Here is a 20262-nt window from a genome sequence, read left to right as displayed (position 1 = left end):
AAACAAAAACTAGCCATGCGTGGTGGTGCCCACCTATAATCTCAGCTTCTCCAGAAGCTGAGGTAGGAGGATCTCTTGAACACAGGAGGTTGAGTCTGCAGTGAGCCTTGAATGCGCCACTGCACTCCAGCCAGGACAACAGAGTTAAGATCCTGTCTCAAAAGAAAAATATAGCCAAGGTCTACACGTTATAAATGGTAAAATGCAGGTTTCACTCTCCGAAAGTCCATATTTTTTTTTTAATTAAAAATTTTAAACTCGGATCGCTGGATTCAAAGTCCATGTTCTTAACCATTGTGTCTACTGTCACTCCAAGCCAGGAAGTACCCTTTTGGGGTACTTCCAAATGATAACTTCACTGGTGAACACTGATAGGCAAAATGCCAAGCACTCACACACGTATGACTCATCAGAGCACCACAACACCCTGTTATTATTACTTCTGTTTTACAGATAAGAAAACTGAAGAACCTTACTCCAGGGCTAAGTGGGAAGTGGCTCGAAAGCAAGCCAGTGTTCTAATCCAAGGTGAGGAGAAGACCTGCCTCAGATATCCGTGTTTGTTTTTTATCTTGTGAGTTACACCTGTAATCCCAGTACTTTGGGAGGCCAAGGTGGGAGGATCATGAGGTCAGGAGTTCGAGACCAGCCTGACCAACATGGTGAAATCCTGTCTCTACTAAAAATACAAAAATTAGCCGGGCGTGGTGGCATGCGCCTGTAATCCCAGCTACTCAGGAGGCTGAACGCGGAGGTTGCAGTGAGCCGAAATCGTATCATTATACTCCAGCCTGGGCACCGGAGCAAGACTCTGCCTCAAAAAAAAAAAAAAAAAAAAGAAAAAGAAAGAAAGAAAGAAAAAGAAATCTCCTTGCAGGCTTCTTGGACCTCCCAGCCTCTCCGCAGAACCAGAACTCCATCCCGTTTGGCCCAGAAACCCAAGAAAACCCCAGAAAACAGGCTGAAGTCAGACTCATGGCAAAAAAAAGTTTTATTTAGAGAGCTCCAGAGGTTGGGGTTCGAGAGTGGGGTGGGAAAGGAGAGGTGCAGTGTCAACGCCACCCCCTTCTCCCATCAAGTGCATTGATACTGGGTAGGAGCATCTGACAGAGGTGAGATCAGGAAGTGGGTGTCTGCACCCCACAGCGCATGTTGGCAGGAACAGCAAAGTCTGAAAGGAATAAATCAAGGTTGAAACTGAGGGGCCTAGTCAGAACCCCAGGCCCCAGTGAAGACCCAGAAATCCTAGGAACCTTTCCTTTTCAGGGAACTAGAGTTTTGGTAGTGAGCCCACTCCTCACAGACCCAGGGGTCCAGGCCCCCAGCCCCTCCTCCCCCAGCCCCTCCTCCTTCAGACCCAGGAGCCCAGGTCCCCAGCAGCTCACCTATCTGCTGAGGTTTAGGCAAGTTCAGGTTGTCCATGAGTTTGACAAACTCCTCACAGCTGAGGGTGAGCCGAGGGTTCAGAGTCCTCTCCTCCTCCACGGTGGACACTGTGAACCCTAGTGGCCAAGGGAGGGGAAGGAAAGTCAAGGAGTCCAGTGCCTTGGGCCTCTCAGAACTACATTTCCCAGGAAGCCTTGGGTGCCTCTTTGGCCAGGGACCAACAGGCGGGGACCAACAGGTTCTTCGCCAGAATATTCCTAAAATAGTTTTCCCTCCTTCATGGGCACTATGGGAAATGTAGTTTTCCTGCAGTTCCCTAAGCTCCACAAGGAAGGCTCAGGAAAACCTATATCCTGCAGACAGAATTCTAGATGTCTGGCAATCACATAGTTTCTATATCCACACACAGCACTTTAGCTCTCTCTTTTTTTTTTTTTTTCGAGACAGGGTCTTGCTGTCACCCAGGCTGGAGTATAGGGGTAGGATCATAGCTCACTGCAGCCTCAACCTCCTGGGCTCAAGTAATCCTATCATAGCCTCCCAAGTAGCTGGGACTATGCCACCATGCCTGGCTAATTTTTTGTATTTGTAGAGGCAGGGTTTTGCCATGTTACTCAGGCTGGTCTCCAACTCACTCCTGGGCTCAAATGAGCCTCCTGCCTCGGCCTCCCAAAATGCTAGGATTATGGGTGTGAACCACCATGCCCAGCCTCAATAATTTAATTTTTTTTTTTGGCCAGAGAATTTTCTGAGACTGGTAGGCTTCATGCCCTACAAGGATTACAGAGATTTACACTCCCCTTTCAAAGTTATGTACGCCAACCCCCGCAACCTCCTCCAGGAAGCCCTCACCACGGTAATCATGAGCAGGGTAGACCAGACAGTCGCCTGGAAGTGTGAAGATCTTTTCATGGACCGAGTGGTACAAGGTCTTGGCACAGCCTGGGGAAGGAACGATCAGAGGTCAGCGGATCAACAAGACAGAAGACTCTAATCCCTGCCTTCAGGAAAAGGGTGGGAGGATCAAATCACTATAGCTAAACCCTCTCCTTCTGTCAATATCCCTTTGTCTAGGTAGAGGACAGGGAAAGGCATTCTAGGCAGATAAAACAGCATACACAAAGAACTGAGGAACCATGAGAAATTCAGCATGGCTGTAAACAAGGTTGGAATGACCGGGGAAGCAGCAGAGAGTGTCATTTGTGACCTTGACTCTCACCCAGGGGATGCCAAGAAAGGGTTCTGAACAAATGAGGTGGACTAGAAGGTAAGAAACTGAAGACAGGCCGGGCGCGGTGGCTCAAGCCTGTAATCCCAGCACTTTGGGAGGCCGAGGCGGGTGGATCACGAGGTCGAAAGATCGAGACCATCCTGGTCAACATGGTGAAACCCCGTCTCTACTAAAAAAAAAAATACTAAAAAAAAAAATTAGCTGGGCATGGTGGCACATGCCTGTAATCCCAGCTACTCAGGAGGCTGAGGCAGGAGAATTGCCTGAACCCAGGAGGCGGAGGTTGCGGTGAGCCGAGATCGGGCCATTGCACTCCAGCCTGGGCAACAAGAGCGAAACTCCGTCTCAAAAAAAAAAAAAAAAAAAAAAAAAAAAACTGAAGACAAAGCCAGGCACAGTGGCTCATGCCTGTGATCTTAGCACTTCGGGAGGCTGAGGTGAGGGGAATCACTTGAGGTCAGGAGTTAGAGATCAACCTGACCAACATGGCGAAACCCTGTCTCTACTAGAAATATAAAAAATAGCCAGGTGTAGTGGCCCATGCCTGTAATCCCAGCTACTCGGGAGGCGGAGGCAGGAGAATCGCTTGAACAAGGGAGGTGGAGGTTGCAGTGAGCTAAGATCACACCACTGCACTCTAGCCTGGGTGATAGAGCAAAACTCCATCTCAAAAAAAAAAAAAAAAAAGAAAGAAACAGAAGACATGAGGCCAGGAGGAGAATGAAGCCATGGTCCCCACAAGCAGCTCTGAGTCCTAAGAAGGGGCAAACCTCTCTTCCACCTTGCATTCAGCCTAAACCCTTCAGCTTCCTGACTGTACTGGAAATGAATAAATGGAAGATGGGGAGCCTTGGAGAGAAAAAGACAGAAACTGAGATGCAGAGATAAGGAGAGAGGGAAGAGGGAAGAAGAGGCCTGGGGATGTAGCCTCCCACGGCCATCTCATCATGGTTTCTCTTTTACCCTCTCATGCAGCCTCACCTCTGCCTGGAAGGCAGCTAAATCCCAGACCTGTGGTGTTAACCCAACATTCTCACACATGCTCAAAGGATGGGCCAACCCTGAGACTCTCAAACTATATGCCCTTACCACAGAGAAACTCCTAAATCTAACTGCCCTAGCAGATAGACTCCAAATGGATCATTCCTCCCTGGCAATTAAACCGCTGGCTCTAATGACTTTTTTTTTTTTTAAGCTACATTTGTTTCGTTTCTTTTTTCCTTTTTTTTTTGACAGAGTTTCCCTTCTGGTGCCCCAGCTGCAGTGCAGTGTCGTGATCTCAGCTCACTGCAACCTCTACCTCCCCAGTTCAAGTGATTCTCCTACCTCAGCCACCCAAGTAGCTTGGATTACAGGCTCCCGCCACCACACCTGGCTAATTTTTTGTATTTTTAGTAGAGATGGGGTTTCACCATGTTGGCCAGGCTAGTCGTGAACTCCTGACCTCAGGTGATCCGCCCATCTTGGCCTCCCAAAGTGCTGGGATTACAGACGTGAGCCACTGTGCCTGGCAGCTGTATTTGTTTCTTAGAGAGGTAGTCTCACTATGTTGCCCAAGCTGGCCTCACATACGTAACTAACATAACCCTGAATCTTACTGTCCCCCAGCAGCTAAGCCCCTGAATCTAACTCTTCCCATATTCTAGCATGGGGGTCCCTAACCCTGGGTACCCATCTGTGGCCTGTTAGGAACTGTCTGTGTGTAGAAGGTGGTGAGTGGCGGGTGAGTGAGTGAAGCTTCACTGCATTTACAGCCGCTCCCCACTGCTCCCATTACAACCTGAGCTCTGCCTCCTGTCAGATCAGTGGAAGCATTAGATTCTCATAGGACCACCTACCCAATTGCGAACTGCATGTGCAAGGGATCTAGGTTATGTTCTCCTTATAAGAACCTAACGCCTGATGATCTGTCACTATCTTCCATCTCTCCCAGATGGAACCGTCTAGTTGCAGGAAAAGAAGTTCAAGGCTCCCACTGATTCTACCTTGTGGTGAGTTACACAATTATTTCATTATATATTAGAATGTAAAAATAATAGAAATAAAGTACACCATAAATGTAATGCAATTGAATCCCCAAAACTATACCCTGCCATGGTCCATGGAAAAATTCTCTTCCATGAAAGCAGTCCCTGGTGCCAAAAAGGTTGGGGACCACTGCTCTAGCAGGTAAACCCCTTGAATTTAATACTGAAGACCCCTGAAAGTTTAAAGTCCATCCATTCATTCTTATTGTTATTATTATTATTATTATTATTATTATTATTATTTTGAGATGGAGTTTCGCTCTTGTTACCCAGGCTGGAGTGCAATGGCGCGATCTTGGCTCACCGCAACCTCTGCCTCCTAGGTTCAGGCAATTCTCCTGCCTCAGCCTCCTGAGTAGCTGGGATTACGGGCACGTGCCACCATGCCCAGCTAATTTTTTGTATTTTTAGTAGAGACGGGGTTTCACCATGTTGACCAGGATGGTCTCGATCTCTCGACCTCGTGATCCACCCGCCTCGGCCTCCCAAAGTGCTGGGATTACAGGCGTGAGCCACTACGCCCGGCTGTCCATTCATTCTTGTAACAGATACTTCAACACTTGGCACACACATAACTATATGAAGATCTTGGGCTGGATAAAGGAGCCAATCACCTTGCTGGAAGTCTGTCCGTCCACACCCACGGATCAACAGGGCATCTCCAGTAAAGGCCATGCTTTGGTCATTCAGGACGAAGGTGACACAGCCTGGGGTGTGGCCAGGGCTGGCCCTGGTCTCCAAGGCCTGGCAAAGGTGGAAGAGTACAGAGACAGTCACCGAGAAAGCTTCAAGATGAAACTGGTCCTCAAAGCCCCACCCTACCCCAGGGTCATATCTAGATAAACATTTTGGTAAAAATATTTAGATTCTTAGGCTCTAATCCTATATTACCGAGTGAACTCTAAATGGATGCACGACAATAAAACTACAAAACTGTGACACACAACAACAAAAATACAAACAATATCTAACATCTGGTTACGAAGGTGATATAGCTTGGCTGTGTCTCCACCCAAGTCTCATTTTGATTTATAGCTCCCATAATCCCCATGTGTCATGGGAGGGACCCAGTAGGAGGTAACTGAATAATGGGGGCAGGTTTTTCCCATGCTGTTCTCGTGATACTGAGTACGTCTCATGAGATCTGATAGTTTTATAAAGGCAGTTCCCCTGCACACACTCTCTTGCCTGTTGCCATGTAAGACATGGCTGTGCTCCTCCTTCGCCTTCCACCATGATTGTGAGGCCTCCCCAGCCATGTGGAGCTGTGAGCCCGTTAAACCCCTTTTTCTTTATAAATTACCCAGTCTCAGGGATGCAGCATGAGAAGAGACTAATACAGTACATTGTGGGGTGCTGCTTTAAGGAGATGTGAAAATTTGACTTTGGAACTGGGTAACAGGCAGAGGTGTGAACAGTTTGGAAGGCTCAGAAGAACACAGAAAAATGCAGCGAAGTTTGGAACTTCCTAGAGACTTGGAGGGCTCAGAAGAGAGAAGATAGGAAGATGCGGGCAAGTCTGGAACTTCCTAGAGACTTATTGAATGGCTTTGACTGACATGCTGCTGATAGTGACATGGACAATGAAGTCCAGGCTGACGTGGTCTCAGACGGAGATGAGGAACTTTTTGGAAACTCGAGTAAAGGTCACTTTTGTTATGTGTCAGCAAAGAGACTGGCAGCATTTTACCCTTGCCCTAGAGATCTGTGGAAGTTTGAACTTGAGAGAGATGATTTAGGGTATCTGGCAGAATAAATTTCTCAGCAGGAAAGCATTCAAGAGGTGACTTGGGTGCTGTTAAAAGCGTTCATTTCAGTTTTATGTATACAGAAAGATATGCTTTGGAATTGAAACTTATGTTTAAAAGAGAAACAGAGCATAAAAGTTATGGAAATTTGCAGCCAGGCAATGCAATAGAAGAGAAAAACCCACTTTCTGAGGAGAAATTCAAGCCTGATACAGAAATGAGCATACATAACAAGGAGCCAAATGTAATTGCCAAGACGATGGGAAAAATGTCTCCAGGATATGTCAGAGGTCTTCACAGCAGCCCCTCCCATCACAGGCCCAGAGGCCTAGGAGGACAAATGGGTTCATGGGCGGGGCCCACAGCCTTGCTGCTTTGTGCAGTCTCGGGACTTGGTTCTCTGCATCCCAGCCATGACTAAAAGGGGCCAAGTACAGCTCAGGCTATTGCTGTGGAAGGGGAAAGCCCCAAGCCTCGGTGGCTTATGCATGGGGTTGAACCTGCTGATGAACAGAGGTCAAGAACAGAGGTTTGGGAACCTCCACCTATATTTGGGAGGCTGTATGGAAATGTCTGGATGTCCCGGCAGAGGTGTGCTGCAGGGATGAAGCCTTGATGGAGAGCCTCTGCTAGGGCAATGCAGAAGGGAGATGTGGAGAGGGAGCCTCCAGAGAGAGTCCCCACTGGGACACTGCCTAGTGGAGCTGTGAGAAGAGGGCCCTTGCTCTCCAGATCTCAGAATAGTAGATCCACTGAGAGCTTGCAGCATGTGCCTGGAAAAGCTGGAGACACTCAACACCAGCCCATGAAAGCAGCCAGGAGGGAGGCTGTACCCTGCAGAGTCACAGAAGCTGGAAAAAAAAACACTTTAAACTTGATATGAAACCAAAAGAGAACCCACATAGCCAAGACGATCCTAAGCAAAAACAACAAAGCAGGAGGCATCATGCTACCTGACTTCAAACTATACTACAAGGCTACAGTAATCAAAACAGCATGCTACTGGTACAGAAACAGATATATAGACCAATGGAACAGAACAGAGGCCTCGGAAGCAACGCCACACATTTACAACCATCTGATCTTTGACAAACTGGACAAAAACAAGCAATGAGGAAAGGATTCCCTGTTTAATAAATGGTGTTGGGAAAAGTGGCTAGACATAAGCAGGAAGCTGAAACTGGATCCCTTCCTTACACCTTATACAAAAATTAACTCCAGATGGATTAAAAATTTAAATGTAAGAACTAACACCATAAAAACCCTAGAAGAAAACCTTTCAGGACAAGGACCTCATGACTAAAACACCAAAAACAATGGCAACAAAAGCCAAAATAGACAAATGGTATCTAATTAAACTTAAGAGCTTCTGCGCAGCAAAAGAAACTATCATCAGAGTGAACCAGCAACCAACAGAACGGGAAAAATTTTTTGCAATCTACCCATCTGACAAAGGGCTCATATCCAGAATCTACAAAGAACAAAATCAGATTTACAAGAAAACAAACAAACAAACCTATTCAAAAGTGGGTGAAGGACATGAACAGACACTTTTCAATAGAAGACATTTATGCAGCCAACAAACATATGAAAAAATGCTTATCATCACTGGTCATTAGAGAAATGCAAATCAAAACCACATTGAGATACCATCTCACGCCAGTTAGAATGGCGATCATTAAAAAATCTGGATACAACAGATGCTGGAGAGGATATGGAGAAAAAGGAACGCTTTTACACTGTTGGTGGGAGTGTAAATTAATTCAACCATTATGGAAGTCAGTGTGGGGATTCCTCAAGGATCTAGAAATAGAAATTCAATTTGACCCAGCAATCCCATTACTGGGTATATACCCAAAGGATTATAAAGCATTCTATTATAAAGACACATGCACATGTATGTTCACTGAGGCACTGTTTACAATAGCAAAGACCTGGAACCAACCCAAATGCCCATCAATGATAGACTGGACAAAGAAAATGTGGCACATATACACCATGGAATACTATGCAGCCATAAAAAAAACAGCAAGTTTGTGTCCTTTGTACAGACATGGATGAATCTAGAAACCATCATTCTCAGTAAACTGACACAAGAACAGAAAACCAAACACCGCATGTTTTCACTCCTAGGCAGGTGATGAACAGTGAGAACACGTGGGCACAGGGAAGGGAACAACAATCACTGGGGTAGGTGGGGGGGGTGGAGGGGAGGGGAGGGAGAGTAGGGAGTGGGGGGTGAGGAGGTGGGAGAGATAGCACAGGGAGAAAGGCCTAACGTAGGTGATGGGGGGATGGAGACAGCAAACCACCATGGCATGTATGTACCTATACAACAATCCTGCAGGATGCAGGATGTGCACATGTGCCCCAGAGCCCAAAGTACAATTAAAAAAAAGAAAAGAAAAGAAAAAATTAAATGAAAAAAAAGAACCAATATGCTCAAAAAATATATTTGTAACATATACATACCACACAGTGGTCAATATACTTAATATACAAATAGATCTTGCAAATCAATTTAAAAAAGATAAACACACTAATATAAAAATGGAATACTCAACAGTCATTAAAAGCAATACTGTTGAAATAAAATTCAATAATGTTTTACACTTTTAAAAATAAAAAATAGGTGAGGCCGGGCATGGTGGCTTATGCCTGTAATCCCAGCACTTTGGGAGGCTGAGGCGGGCAGATCACAAGATCAAGAGATCAAGACCATCTTGGCCAACATGGTGAAACCCAATCTCTACAAAAAATACAAAAATTAGCTGGGTGTGGTGACGTGTGCCTGTAGACCCAGCTACTCGGGAGGCTGAGGCAGGAGAATTGCTTGAACCCAGGAGGCAGAGGTTGCAGTGAGCCAAGATCTCACCACTGCACTCCAGCCTGGCAACAGAGCGAGACTCCATCCCAAAATAAATAAATAAAAACAAAAATAATTTTAAAAAATAGGCAATGGCAGCCAGCACGGTGGCTCATGCCTATAATCCCAGCACTTTGGGAGGCCAAGGCAGGCAGATCACCTGAGGTCAGGAGATTGAGACCAACCTGGCCAACATGGTGAAACTCTGTCTCTACCAAAAATATAAAAATTAGTCGGAGGTAGTGGTGCATGTCTGTAATCCCAGTTACTTGGGAGGCTGAAGCAGAAGAATTGCTGGAACCCAGGAGGCAGAGGTTGTAGTGAGCCAAGATTGTGCCACTGCACTCCAGCCTGGGTGACAGAGTGAGACTCCGTCTCAAAAAAAAAAAAAAGTCAATATCCTGGGGCAAAAGGATAGGAAACTGTTCTAGCTCCAAAAAGATTTTTTTTTTTTTTTTTGAGATGGAGTTTCGCTCTTGTTGCCCAGGCTCGAGTGCAATGGAGTGATCACGGCTCACCACAACCTCCGCCTCCCAAGTTCAAGCGATTCTCCTGCCTCGGCCTCCCAAGTAGCTGGGATTACAGGTGCCCGCCACAACACCCAGCTAATGTATTTTTAGTAGAGACGGGGTTTCTCCATGTTGGTCAGGGTGGTCTTGAACTCCTGACCTCAGGTGATCCACCTGCCTCGGCCTCCCAAAGTACTGGGATTACAGACAGGCATGAGCCACCACGTCCGGCCACTAGATCCAAAACGATTTTTAAGAATAAATCAAAAATAAAAACATAAAATAAAAACGAAGCAAAAACAAAAGAAGGAATAAAAACAAAACAAAAACAAAAGAAGGAAAAGGAAAACACGCACAGAAGAGACCAAATAGACATCACGGTCAAACAAAAAGCATGAAGCTCAGTTGCCTCCTGGTTCCAAAAAAAACAGCTGTAGGCTGGGCACCGTGGCTCACACCTGTAATCACAGCACTCTGAGTCACCAAGAGGAGAGGATCATTTGAGCCCAGGAAATTGAAACCAGCCTGGACAACAGGTGAGAAGAGAGGAGAGAAAGGCAGAGGAGGAGGGAGAGGGGAGAAGTAAGAAGGGAAAGAGGGAAGGAGGGAAGGAGGAAGTAGAAAGAGAAAAAGAGCCGGGCGCGGTGGCTCACGCCTGTAATCCCAGCACTTTGGGAGGCCGAGGCGGGTGGATCACGAGGTCGAGAGATCGAGACCATCCTGGTCAACATGGTGAAACCCCGTCTCTATTAAAAGTGCAAAAAATTAGCTGGGCATGGTGGCACGTGCCTGTAATCCCAGCTACTCAGGAGGCTGAGGCAGGAGAATTGCCTGAGCCCAGGAGGCGGAGGTTGCGGTGAGCCGAGATCGTGCCATTGCACTCCAGCCTGGGTAACAAGGGCGAAACTCCGTCTGAAAAAAAAAAAAAAAAGAAAGAAAGAGAAAAAGAAAGCTGTAAAAATTATTCTTAGGGTAATTGAAGACATCTGAATACAGGCTGAATATTTAACGATGATATAAAGTTGCTGCATATTTTGTTAGACGTGACAAAGGTTTTGTAAAAGAGTAAGTCTCAAAGTGTAGCCTTGGGAACTCTAGTCGGTGAAATCAAAACTATTTTTGGTCTTTTTGCCCATTTTTCATTCTCATTCCCCCAAAAGCATGGGAGAGGGGGGAGGTTCTAGAAGTTTCATGACCTGCAATGACATAATTGAGGGGGGTGGTTCTAGAAGTTTCATGACCTGTAATGAAATCTGGGCTTTTTTTTTTTTTTTTTTTTTTTTTTTGAGACAGAGTCTCACTGTGTTGCCCAGGCTGGAGGGCAGTGGAACGATCTCAGTTCACTGCAAGCTCTACCTCCTGGATTCAAGAGATTCTCATGCCTCAGTCTCCTGAGTAGTGGGGATTTCAGGAGCACATCACCATGCCTGGTCAATTTTCGTATTTTTAGCAGAGACAGGGTTTCACCATGTTGGCCAGGCTGGTCTCAAACTCTTGACCTCAGCTTCCCAAAGTGCCAGGATTACAAGTGTGAGCCACCGTGCCCGCCCTGTGCTTGTGCATTCTTATGTTTTGTACTATTATATCAATGTAGATTTGAAAAAATTCAAAATAAGAAATTGTGGGTGGGGAACACATAACATCTTGACCTAAAACAAGCCTCAACTGTCCCTGAAACTTGTCGAGTGATTTCCCCAACTGCTCAGCCTGCCTAACCGCAAATTCTTTAAACAAATTCATTCTTCCTTTCCATGATGCATCATTCCCATGACACATCCCCAGAGCTTTTCTTTCACCTGTTTCCTGCGGCAGCTAAACCTGAAACTACTCCCAACAAAGAAACAGAACCCAGAAGGGATCCTGCAAAGCACTCAGCTCGCTGGCCTTGGAGTTCCCACACCCTACACTGCCCCCCGGTGGCCAGCAAGCTCTCAGCCTCTTTTGCTTTTGGTTCCTAAACTCTTTCCCTCCATTATTCAAATGCATAGTAAACCCTTCTTAACTGCCTGGGATACATTTCAAGATCCACAGTGGATGCCTAAAACCGAAGATAGTACAGAACCCTACACACTATTCTTTTTTCTATACATACACACCTATTATAAAGTTTAATTTATGGCCGGGCGTGGTGGCTCACACCTGTAATCCCAGCACTTTGGGAGGCTGAGGCAGGTGGATCAAGAGGTCAAGAGATCAAGACCACCTTGGCCAACATGGTGAAACCCTGTCTCTACCCAAAATGCAAAAATTAGCTGGGTATGGTGGCAGGCGCCTGTATTCCTCACCACTCGGGAGGCTGAGGCAGGAGAATCGCTTGAACCTCAGAGGCGGAGGTTGCAGTGAGCCGAGATTGCGCCACTGCACTCCAACCTGGCGACAGAGTGAGTCTCCATCTCAAAAATAAATAAATAAATAAATAGTTTAATTTATAAATTAGGCACAGTAATCAATCAACTATAACTAAAAATAAAGTAGAACCATTACAGCAAGGCATGATGATGTATATCTGTAGGTCCAGCTACTTGGGAGGCTGAAAAGGGAGGATTGCTTGAGCCAGGGTTCAATGGCAGCCTAGACAACATAGCTAGACCCCCTCCAAAAATAAAAATAAAAAGAATAGGCAAGATAGAGTGGCTCACACCTGTAATCCTAGCCCTTTGGAAGATTGAGGCAGGTGGATCACCTGAGGTCAGGAGTTGGAGACCAGCTTGACCAACATGGTGAAACCCCATCTCTACTAAAAATAAAATAATAATTTAAAAAAATTAGCCAGGCGTGGTGGCACATGCCTGTAAACCCAGCTATTTAGGAGGCTGAGGCAGGAGAATCTCAAACCCAGGAGGCAGAGGTTGCAGTGAGCTGAGATCATACCACTGCGCTCCAGCCTGGGTAGCAAAAGGAGACTCTGTCTCAAAAAAAATAAAAATTAAAATTAAAAAAAAAGAAAACTCAAGTCGGGCGCAGTAGCTCATGCCTGTAATCCCAACACTTTAAGAGTCTAAGGCAGGTGGATTGTTTGAGGCCAGGAGTTCACAACCGGCCTGGCAATGTGGCAAAACTCTGTCTCTACTAAAAATACAAAAGTGACTGTAATCCCACCTACTCGGGAGGCTGAGGCAGGAGGATCACTTGAACCTGGAAGGTGGAGGTTGCAGTGAGTCAAGATTGCACCACTGCAATCTTGACACAGCAAGGGCGACACAGCAAGGCTCCATCTCAGAAAAAATGAATACATTGCTTCTGTTTTGGCGTTCTGCTGCCTTGAAGCATCATCATGTATTAAACAGTCCCCTGTGTGTGCTGTGTCCCCTGCCCTATACCCCTACTGTCTTTTGTGCACATGAGCAAATATGTCGCTGCGCTTCACACCTAGAAGGGGAACCTCTAGGTTGGAAACCCTGAGGGCAGCCAGCTCATCCTTGAAACAGCCTCGAGAGGAAGGTGTTGTGACAACCCCTGTGCTTTAGTACAGGGAACTGAGACTCTCAGAGGGAGGCAGAGGTTACAGTGAGCTGAGATCGTGCCATACTGCACTCCAGCCTGGGTGACAGAGTAAGACTCTGTCTCTTAAAAAAAAAAAAAAAAAAGAAGGAAAACTGTTACTATAATGAAACCTCTTTAATTTTTCCTATCTTCTGTGTAAGATGAACAACCACTTCAAGAAACTGCCAATTTATTTTTATTTTTATTTTTTTGAGATGGAGTCTCACCCCGTCACCTAGGCTGGAGTGCAGCGGCGTGATTTTGGCTCATTGCAACCTCCACCTCCCGGGTTCAAGCGATTCTGCTCTCTCAGCCTCCCAAGTAGCTGGGATTACAGGCGCACGCTGCCATGCCCGCCTAATTTTGTGTATTTTTAGTAGAGACGGGGTTTCACTGTGTTCCTCAGGCTGGTCTCGAACTCCTGAGCTCATGCAACACACCTGCCTTAGCCTCCCAAAGTGCCAGGATTACAGGCATGAGCCACCATGCCCGGGCAAAACTGGTAGTTTCTATGAAAGCAAAAAATTTGTTGACTCTGTGACCCAGAAAGTCCAATCCTTGGAATTCAGGACAATGTCCCCCAAGATATTTGCACAAGAATCTTCATAGCAGCATTATTCATGGGAGCCAAAAACTGAGTAATCAGAAGGAAAATGGAGTGTGGTGGTTCATGCCTGTAATCACTTTGTACTTTGGGATGCTGAGGTAGGAGGATCGCTTGAGGCTACGAGTCACCACAACCTGCCCATTTTGTAGGGAACAAATTATGGCCAATGGACCAAATGTGGCCTGCTGTCCATTTTTGTAAGGCCTGTAAGCTAAGAATCATTTTAACTTTTTTTCATGATGAAAACTATCAGAGTAGCATGTAGAAATTAGATGAGGCCGGGAGAAGTGGCTCACACCTATAATCACAACACTTTGGAAGGCCGAGGCAGGAGGGTTGCTGAGGCCAGGAGTTTGAGACCAACCTGAGCAACAGAGCAAGACTCAGTCTCCACAAAAAAATTTTTTTAATTAGCTGGGCATGCTGGTGCATGCCCATAGTCCCAGCTACTCAGGAGGCTGCGGTGGGAGGATCACTTGACCCCAAGAGTTGGAGGCTACAGTGAGCTATGTTCACACCAGTGCACGCCAGCTTGGGCAACAGAGCAAGACCCCGTCTCAAAAAAATAAAAACCAAAAACTATATGAAATACAAACTACATGAAATACAAACTGTATTTATGTATGTATGTATATATATAGTTATTTATTTATTATTAAGATGAAGTTTCACTCTTGTCACCCAGGCTGGAGTGCAATGGCACAATCTGGTCTCACTCAACTTCTGCCTCCCAGGTTTAAGTGATTCCCCTGCCTCAGCCTCCCGAGTAGCTGGGACTACGGGCACATACCACCATACCTGGCTTATTTTTTTATTTTTAGTAGAGATGAGGTTTCACCATGTTGGTAAGGCTGGTTTCGAACTCTTGACCTCAGGTGATCCACCTGCCTCGGCCTCCCAAAGTGCTGTGATTACAGGCATGAGCCACCGTACCCGGCCTAAAATCCAAATTTCACTGGCCATAAATAAAGTCTTATTGGAATACATCCATGCCTATTCATTTATGCACTGTCTGTGGCTGCTTTCACACAACAGGAGAACTGAGTAGTTGACACAGAGACCCTACTACCTATAAAAAATGAAAATATGCCGGGCGCGGTGGCTCAAGCCTGTAATCCCAGCACTTCGGGAGGCCGAGGCGGGTGGATCACGAGGTCAAGAGATCGAGACCATCCTGGTCAACATAGTGAAACCCCGTCTCTACTAAAAATACAAAAAATTAGCTGGGCATGGTGGCGCATGCCTGTAATCCCAGCTACTCAGGAGGCTGAGACAGGAGAATTGCCTGAACCCAGGAGGCGGAGGTTGCGGTGAGCCGAGATCGCGCCATTGCACTCCAGCCTGGATAACAAGAGCGAAACTCCGTCTCAAAAAAAAAAAAAAAAAAAAAAAGAAAAAGAAAATATTTGCTATCTGGTCCTTCACAGAAAAAGCTGGCCAACTGCTGCTATACAGCAATAAGAAGGAAGGAACTCCAACTGTAACCAACATCATGTAGAGTGAAAAAAAGCCAGACACAAAAGAGTACACTGTATAAATCCTGTTTATAAGGTCAGAACAGGCAAAACTAATCTGTGGTTAAATACGTCAGAAGAATGGTGCGTTGGCAGGATGGTGACTGGCCAGGAAGTGAGGCAAGGAAGCCTTCTGGGGTGATGGGCAAGTTCTGTATTTGGATCTGGGTGCTAAGTACTCATGCACATGTAGAACACGTGGACTCACTTCATCACTTCATTCTATGGATGTTAACAACTCTTTTTTTTTTTTTTTTTTTTTTTTGAGAGAGAGTCTCGCACTGTCACCCAGGTTGGAGTGCAGTGGCACGCTCTCGGCTCACTCCAACCTCCACTTCCTGGGTTTGAGTGATTCTCCTGCCTCAGGCTCCCCAGTAGCTGCGGTTACAGGTGCCCACCACCACACTGACCAATTTTTTATATTTTTAGTAGAGATGGGGTTTCACCATGTTGGCCAGGCTGGACTCGAACTCCTGACCTCAAGAGATCCACCTGCCTTGGCCTCCTAAAGTGCTGGGATTACAGGCATGAGCCACCGTGCCCAGCCTTCTTTTATTTCTTTCTTTTTTTTTTTTCTTTTTCTTTCTTTTTTTTTTTTTTTTTTTGAGATCAGGGTCTTGCTCTGTCACCCAGGTGCGTGATTGCGTCTCACTGTAACCTCCACCTTCTGGGCTAAAGCAACCCTCCCACCTTAGCCACCTAATTGGCTCAGACTGCAGGTATGTGCCACCATGCCCTGCTAACTTTTGTACTGTTTTATAGAGACAGGGTCTTGCCACGTTGCCCAGGCTAGTCTTGAACTCCTATGCTCAAGCAATCTACCCACCTCGGCCTCCCAAAGTGCTGGGATTACAGGTGTGAGCCACCGTACCCAGCCTAATAACTCATTTTTTAAAAGTAGGAGAAGGAAAAATAAAGGAGAGAAAAGTGGACCCCCATCTCCAAAAATGTCTAAAGAACTCAGACTGGCCAGACATGATGGCTCACGCCTGTAATCCCAGCACTAGGGCAGGCTGAGACAGGTAGATCACCTGAGGTTAGGGGCTTGAGACCAGCCTGGCCAATATGGTGAAACCCTGTCTCTACTAAAAATACTAAAATTGCCCAGACATGGCAGCAAGCGCCTATAATCCCAGCTACTCGGGAGGCTGAAGCAGCAGAATCGTTTACACTCAGGAGGCAGAGGCTGCAGTGAACTGAGAGCTTGCCACTGTACTTCATCCTGGGTGACAGAGCAAGACTCCTACTCAAAAAAATAAAAATATGGCCGGGCGCAGTGGCTCACACCTATAATTCCAGCCCTTTGGGAGGCCGAGGCAGACGGATCACTTGAGATTGGGAGTTTGAGACCAGCCTGACCAACATGAAGAAAAGAACCCCATCTCTACTAAAAATACAAAATTGGCTGGGTGTGGTGGTCCATGCCTGTAATCCCAGCTACTCAGGAGGCTGAGGCAGGAGAATTTCTTGAACCTGGGAGCGGGGGGGTTGCAACGAGCCAAGATTGCACCATCGCACTCCAGCCTGGGCAACAAGAGAGAAACTCTATCTCAAAACAATAATAACAACAAATAAACAAATAAATAAAAATTTTTTTTAATTATCTGGGCTTGGTGGCTCATGCCTGTAATCCCAGCTACTTGGTAAGCTGAAACAAGAGAATCACTTGAACCTGAGAGGTGGAGGTTGCAGTGAGCCAAGATCGCACCCCTGTACTCGAGCTTGGGCAACAGAGTAAGATCCTGTCTCATATAAAAGAAAAAGAAAAAGTTGCCTAAGGCTGAGGGGGGGAAAGGGAAGGATAAGGGTGATGGTAAAAGGGTACGGGGTCTTTTTAGAGTAATAGAAACATTCTCTAATTAATGGTAGTAATGGATGCACAACTCTGAATATACTAAAAGTCACTGAATTGTGTCCTAGCAATAGATAAATCGTATGGTATGTGGGTTATATCAATAAAGCTATTAAACCTGGGCAACATAGTGAGACCCCAGCTCTACAAAAAATTTTAAAATTAGCCAGGTATGGTAGTCCATCCCAGCTACTTGGGAGGCTGAGGCAGGAGGATCACCTGAGCCCAGGGGGTCAAGGCTACAGTAAGTTATGATCCCACCACTGCACTCCAGCCTGGGTGACAGAGCAAGACCCTTTCTCAAAAACAAACAAAAGACAACAAAAAAGGGCGGGCGCAGTGGCTTATGCCTGTAATCCCAGCACTTTAGGAGGCCAAGGTAGGAGGATCACTTGAGCCCAGTAGTTCAAGACCAGCCTGGGCAACATAGCGAAACCCTACCTTTACAAGAACATGCATAAATTAGCCAGGTGTGTGGTGCATGCTTGTGGTCCCAGCTACCATGGAGGCTAAGGTGGAGGATCACCTGAGCCCAGGAGGTTGAGGCTGACTGCACTCCAGCCTGGGTGACAGAGACCCAGTCTCAAAAAATAAAATAAAATAAAAACTGAAGCTAAACCTAGCTAAACCCTTCAAAATTCATTCCAAGAAATGCTCGTTAACACCTATTATATACAATGTTCATACATGTACAATGTATTTTTGTCTGCTTCCAGAAAAAGGCTTGAAATAAAGCTTCTGTAACAATGGTAGCTAAACCCTCTTCCCACACACAGCTTTCATTTCCTCTTAACACTCTGACCCAAATGAACTGTCCCTATTCAGCAAAACCCTCTAACCTGGAGGCTGTCCTGACATTCTATCCCCAGAGTTAGCCAAGCTCTATTATACATCTTTAGCAACTGATCAGAAAAACGACCTGCCAGCTGTTTCCCTCCCTCTGAGGGCAACTCCCCTGACCCTCCCCGCTATGCCCTGGGTTGCAATTCTGGCCGGAAACCTGCCCGTGCCTGTGGCAAAGAAAGTGAGGGTGGCAGGAACCTTCAGACCTTTCCAGTGTGAGGCAACCGCATCGCTAGGGCTAGGGTGAGGCTGTTAGTGCAGGATTTAAGAAGGCGCTCACTCGCGGGTATGGACCCTGCACTTACAGGACCCTGAGAGCGAGTGCATCCTTAAATATTGCACACCAGGGTCCTCACAGCCTTTGTCCCAGTCCTGGGCTCTGGGTTCTAAGCATCCAGATGCTCCTTCCTCAAACGGAGGTTTCTGCAAGACAGGACTGGATCTCTTTCTTTCTCAGCCCTGCCCTCAGAATTCCAGCCCCTAATCAACTTTCACGGAAATGCGTGCGGGGCCAAAGAGCTGCCCCTGAGCAGCTGTTGACTTAGGAGTTTCGCCAGGGACACACCTGCCCAGAGCCTCTTGCCCCAGAGCCCCACCTGGGTTTATGGTGCCTCCCCCTCCCAGAAACATGAGCACAGGGGTCAGGAACCCAGGTCCTGAGGTCCCTCCTCCCGCAGGACTCAGGATCCCAGGCCCACAGTACCCTCTTCCCTTAAGTTTAAGGAGTCTAGGCCACCACCCTCTCGGGGACCCAGCACCCAACTCACGAAGCGCCCGAAGCGGATGGAGTCTCCATCCTCAATGTGCAAGTCAGCCTGGGCCCCACTAAGGCGGGAGATGACAGACTGGCAGCCAGGGAGGAGGGAACGGAGCAGCCCCGAGCCTGTAACGTGGTCCGCGTGGCAGTGGGTATTCACTGGGAGAGAGAGGAGGGACAGGTCCAGGAGGGCATACAGAGAGGACCTGGGAGTCCCAGCCCAGATCTTTCTCTCTCAGACTCAGGAGTTCCCGGGCCCCGTCTTCCCACTCCACTGACTGCAGCCCAGCCCCGCTGGGACCCGAGAGTTTGGTCCCTGGACTGACCAGCATACAGCAGCCGCAGCCCGAGTTCCTTGACCAGCTGGGCATCCCGAGGCGCTGTCTCCAGGACCGGGTCGATCAGAACGGCCTCCCGGGACTCTCTGTCACCCAGCAGGTACGTGTAGGTGCAACTCACCGGCTCGAACATCTGGCAGCGGGGGAGACCCAAGTGAGAGCGCAGACCCGGACTCCCACCCATTAAGGGCCCAGTAGTCCAGACTGGCTCTATCCTCTTCCTAAGATCCAGAAGCAGAAACCCCAGCCCGCTCTTTCCCCTGGAGTCAGGGGCCCCACCACCTTCCTCCAACAGAACGAAAGAGTTCCAACTTTGTAACACCCCCAAATCAGGTTCCCCAGCACGTTCTTTCATAAAGGACCCAGGGGTCCCGCCCGAAGCCCAGGAGCCCGCAGACCATTCACTTTTAAAGAACTCAAGAGTCCAGCCCTAAACCTCCACCCCGCCTTCCGCAAGATCGAGGCGTGGGTCACCCGGATCTCTCCCCGTTAAGAGACCCCGGAGTTCCGCCCGTGCTGCCGCCTAACGCCCAGTAGTGCCCCCCTGGGTCCAGCCACCCGCACCTGCCGCAGAAGGATGGGGGCTTCAGACCTGCCGCGCTGGCTCAGCTGCCGCTGGGTGACCCTCAATACAGCCCCCGCCATCGCGTTCACCGCAGGGTCAGGACTGAGCCGAGGCCGAGCGCCGGCGGCAGAAAGACGCTCCGGCACTGACCCGGGGCGGGGCGGGGCGGGGGCGGGGCACGCCTTAAAGGGGCCGCGGACGCCTGGGGTGGAGGGCGGGGCGCCGACGAGAGGGGCAGGGGCGAGAGCAAGGGCGAGCGCGAGACGGAGGAAGCCAGAAAGCAACGCAGGGACGGTCTGAGACCCAGAGAAACAGAGAACAGGGAGACACTCAAAGTGCGAGGGACAGACGCTCGGAGACACACGGGCATGCTCCTGTAGGAACAGAGATGGGGAGAGAAGTAGAAACCCCAGGAGAGGCCCCAGTACACTCAGAGCCTTGGGGCCGGTTTTTTTTTTTTTCTTTGTTTTTTTTTTCTTTTTGCTCTGTCACCCAGGCTAGAGTGCAGTGGCGCGACCTCGGCTCACTGCAGCCTT

At 47.7% G+C, this 20262-nt stretch overlaps 1 protein-coding gene across 3 annotated transcripts; it reads right to left on the bottom strand.

The window, feature by feature from the left end:
• Positions 1-973: 973 nt before the first annotated feature.
• On the bottom strand, positions 974-19883 carry ETHE1 (ETHE1 persulfide dioxygenase). 3 transcript variants are annotated; one of them, XM_039466859.2, is made up of 7 exons: positions 19726-19883; positions 19150-19294; positions 18834-18982; positions 5259-5388; positions 2239-2328; positions 1386-1502; positions 974-1171 (listed from the first exon to the last, which is right to left on the bottom strand). In XM_039466859.2, the coding sequence occupies exons 1-7, from the start codon at positions 19804-19806 to the stop codon at positions 1119-1121; spliced, it is 765 nt and encodes a 254-aa protein (XP_039322793.1). In that variant the 5' UTR covers positions 19807-19883; the 3' UTR covers positions 974-1118. The 3 variants fall into 3 exon arrangements, with proteins under 3 accessions (XP_039322793.1, XP_039322794.1, XP_039322795.1); XM_039466860.2 differs by having other exon boundaries at positions 19754-19864; XM_039466861.2 differs by lacking the exon at positions 18834-18982 and having other exon boundaries at positions 19726-19839.
• Between the last annotated feature and the right edge of the window lie 379 nt (positions 19884-20262).

Source organism: Saimiri boliviensis, chromosome 14 (genome assembly GCF_048565385.1).
Source record: "Saimiri boliviensis isolate mSaiBol1 chromosome 14, mSaiBol1.pri, whole genome shotgun sequence".
Lineage (NCBI taxonomy): Eukaryota > Metazoa > Chordata > Mammalia > Primates > Cebidae > Saimiri > Saimiri boliviensis.
This window is presented reverse-complemented; position numbering and strand designations above follow the sequence as displayed.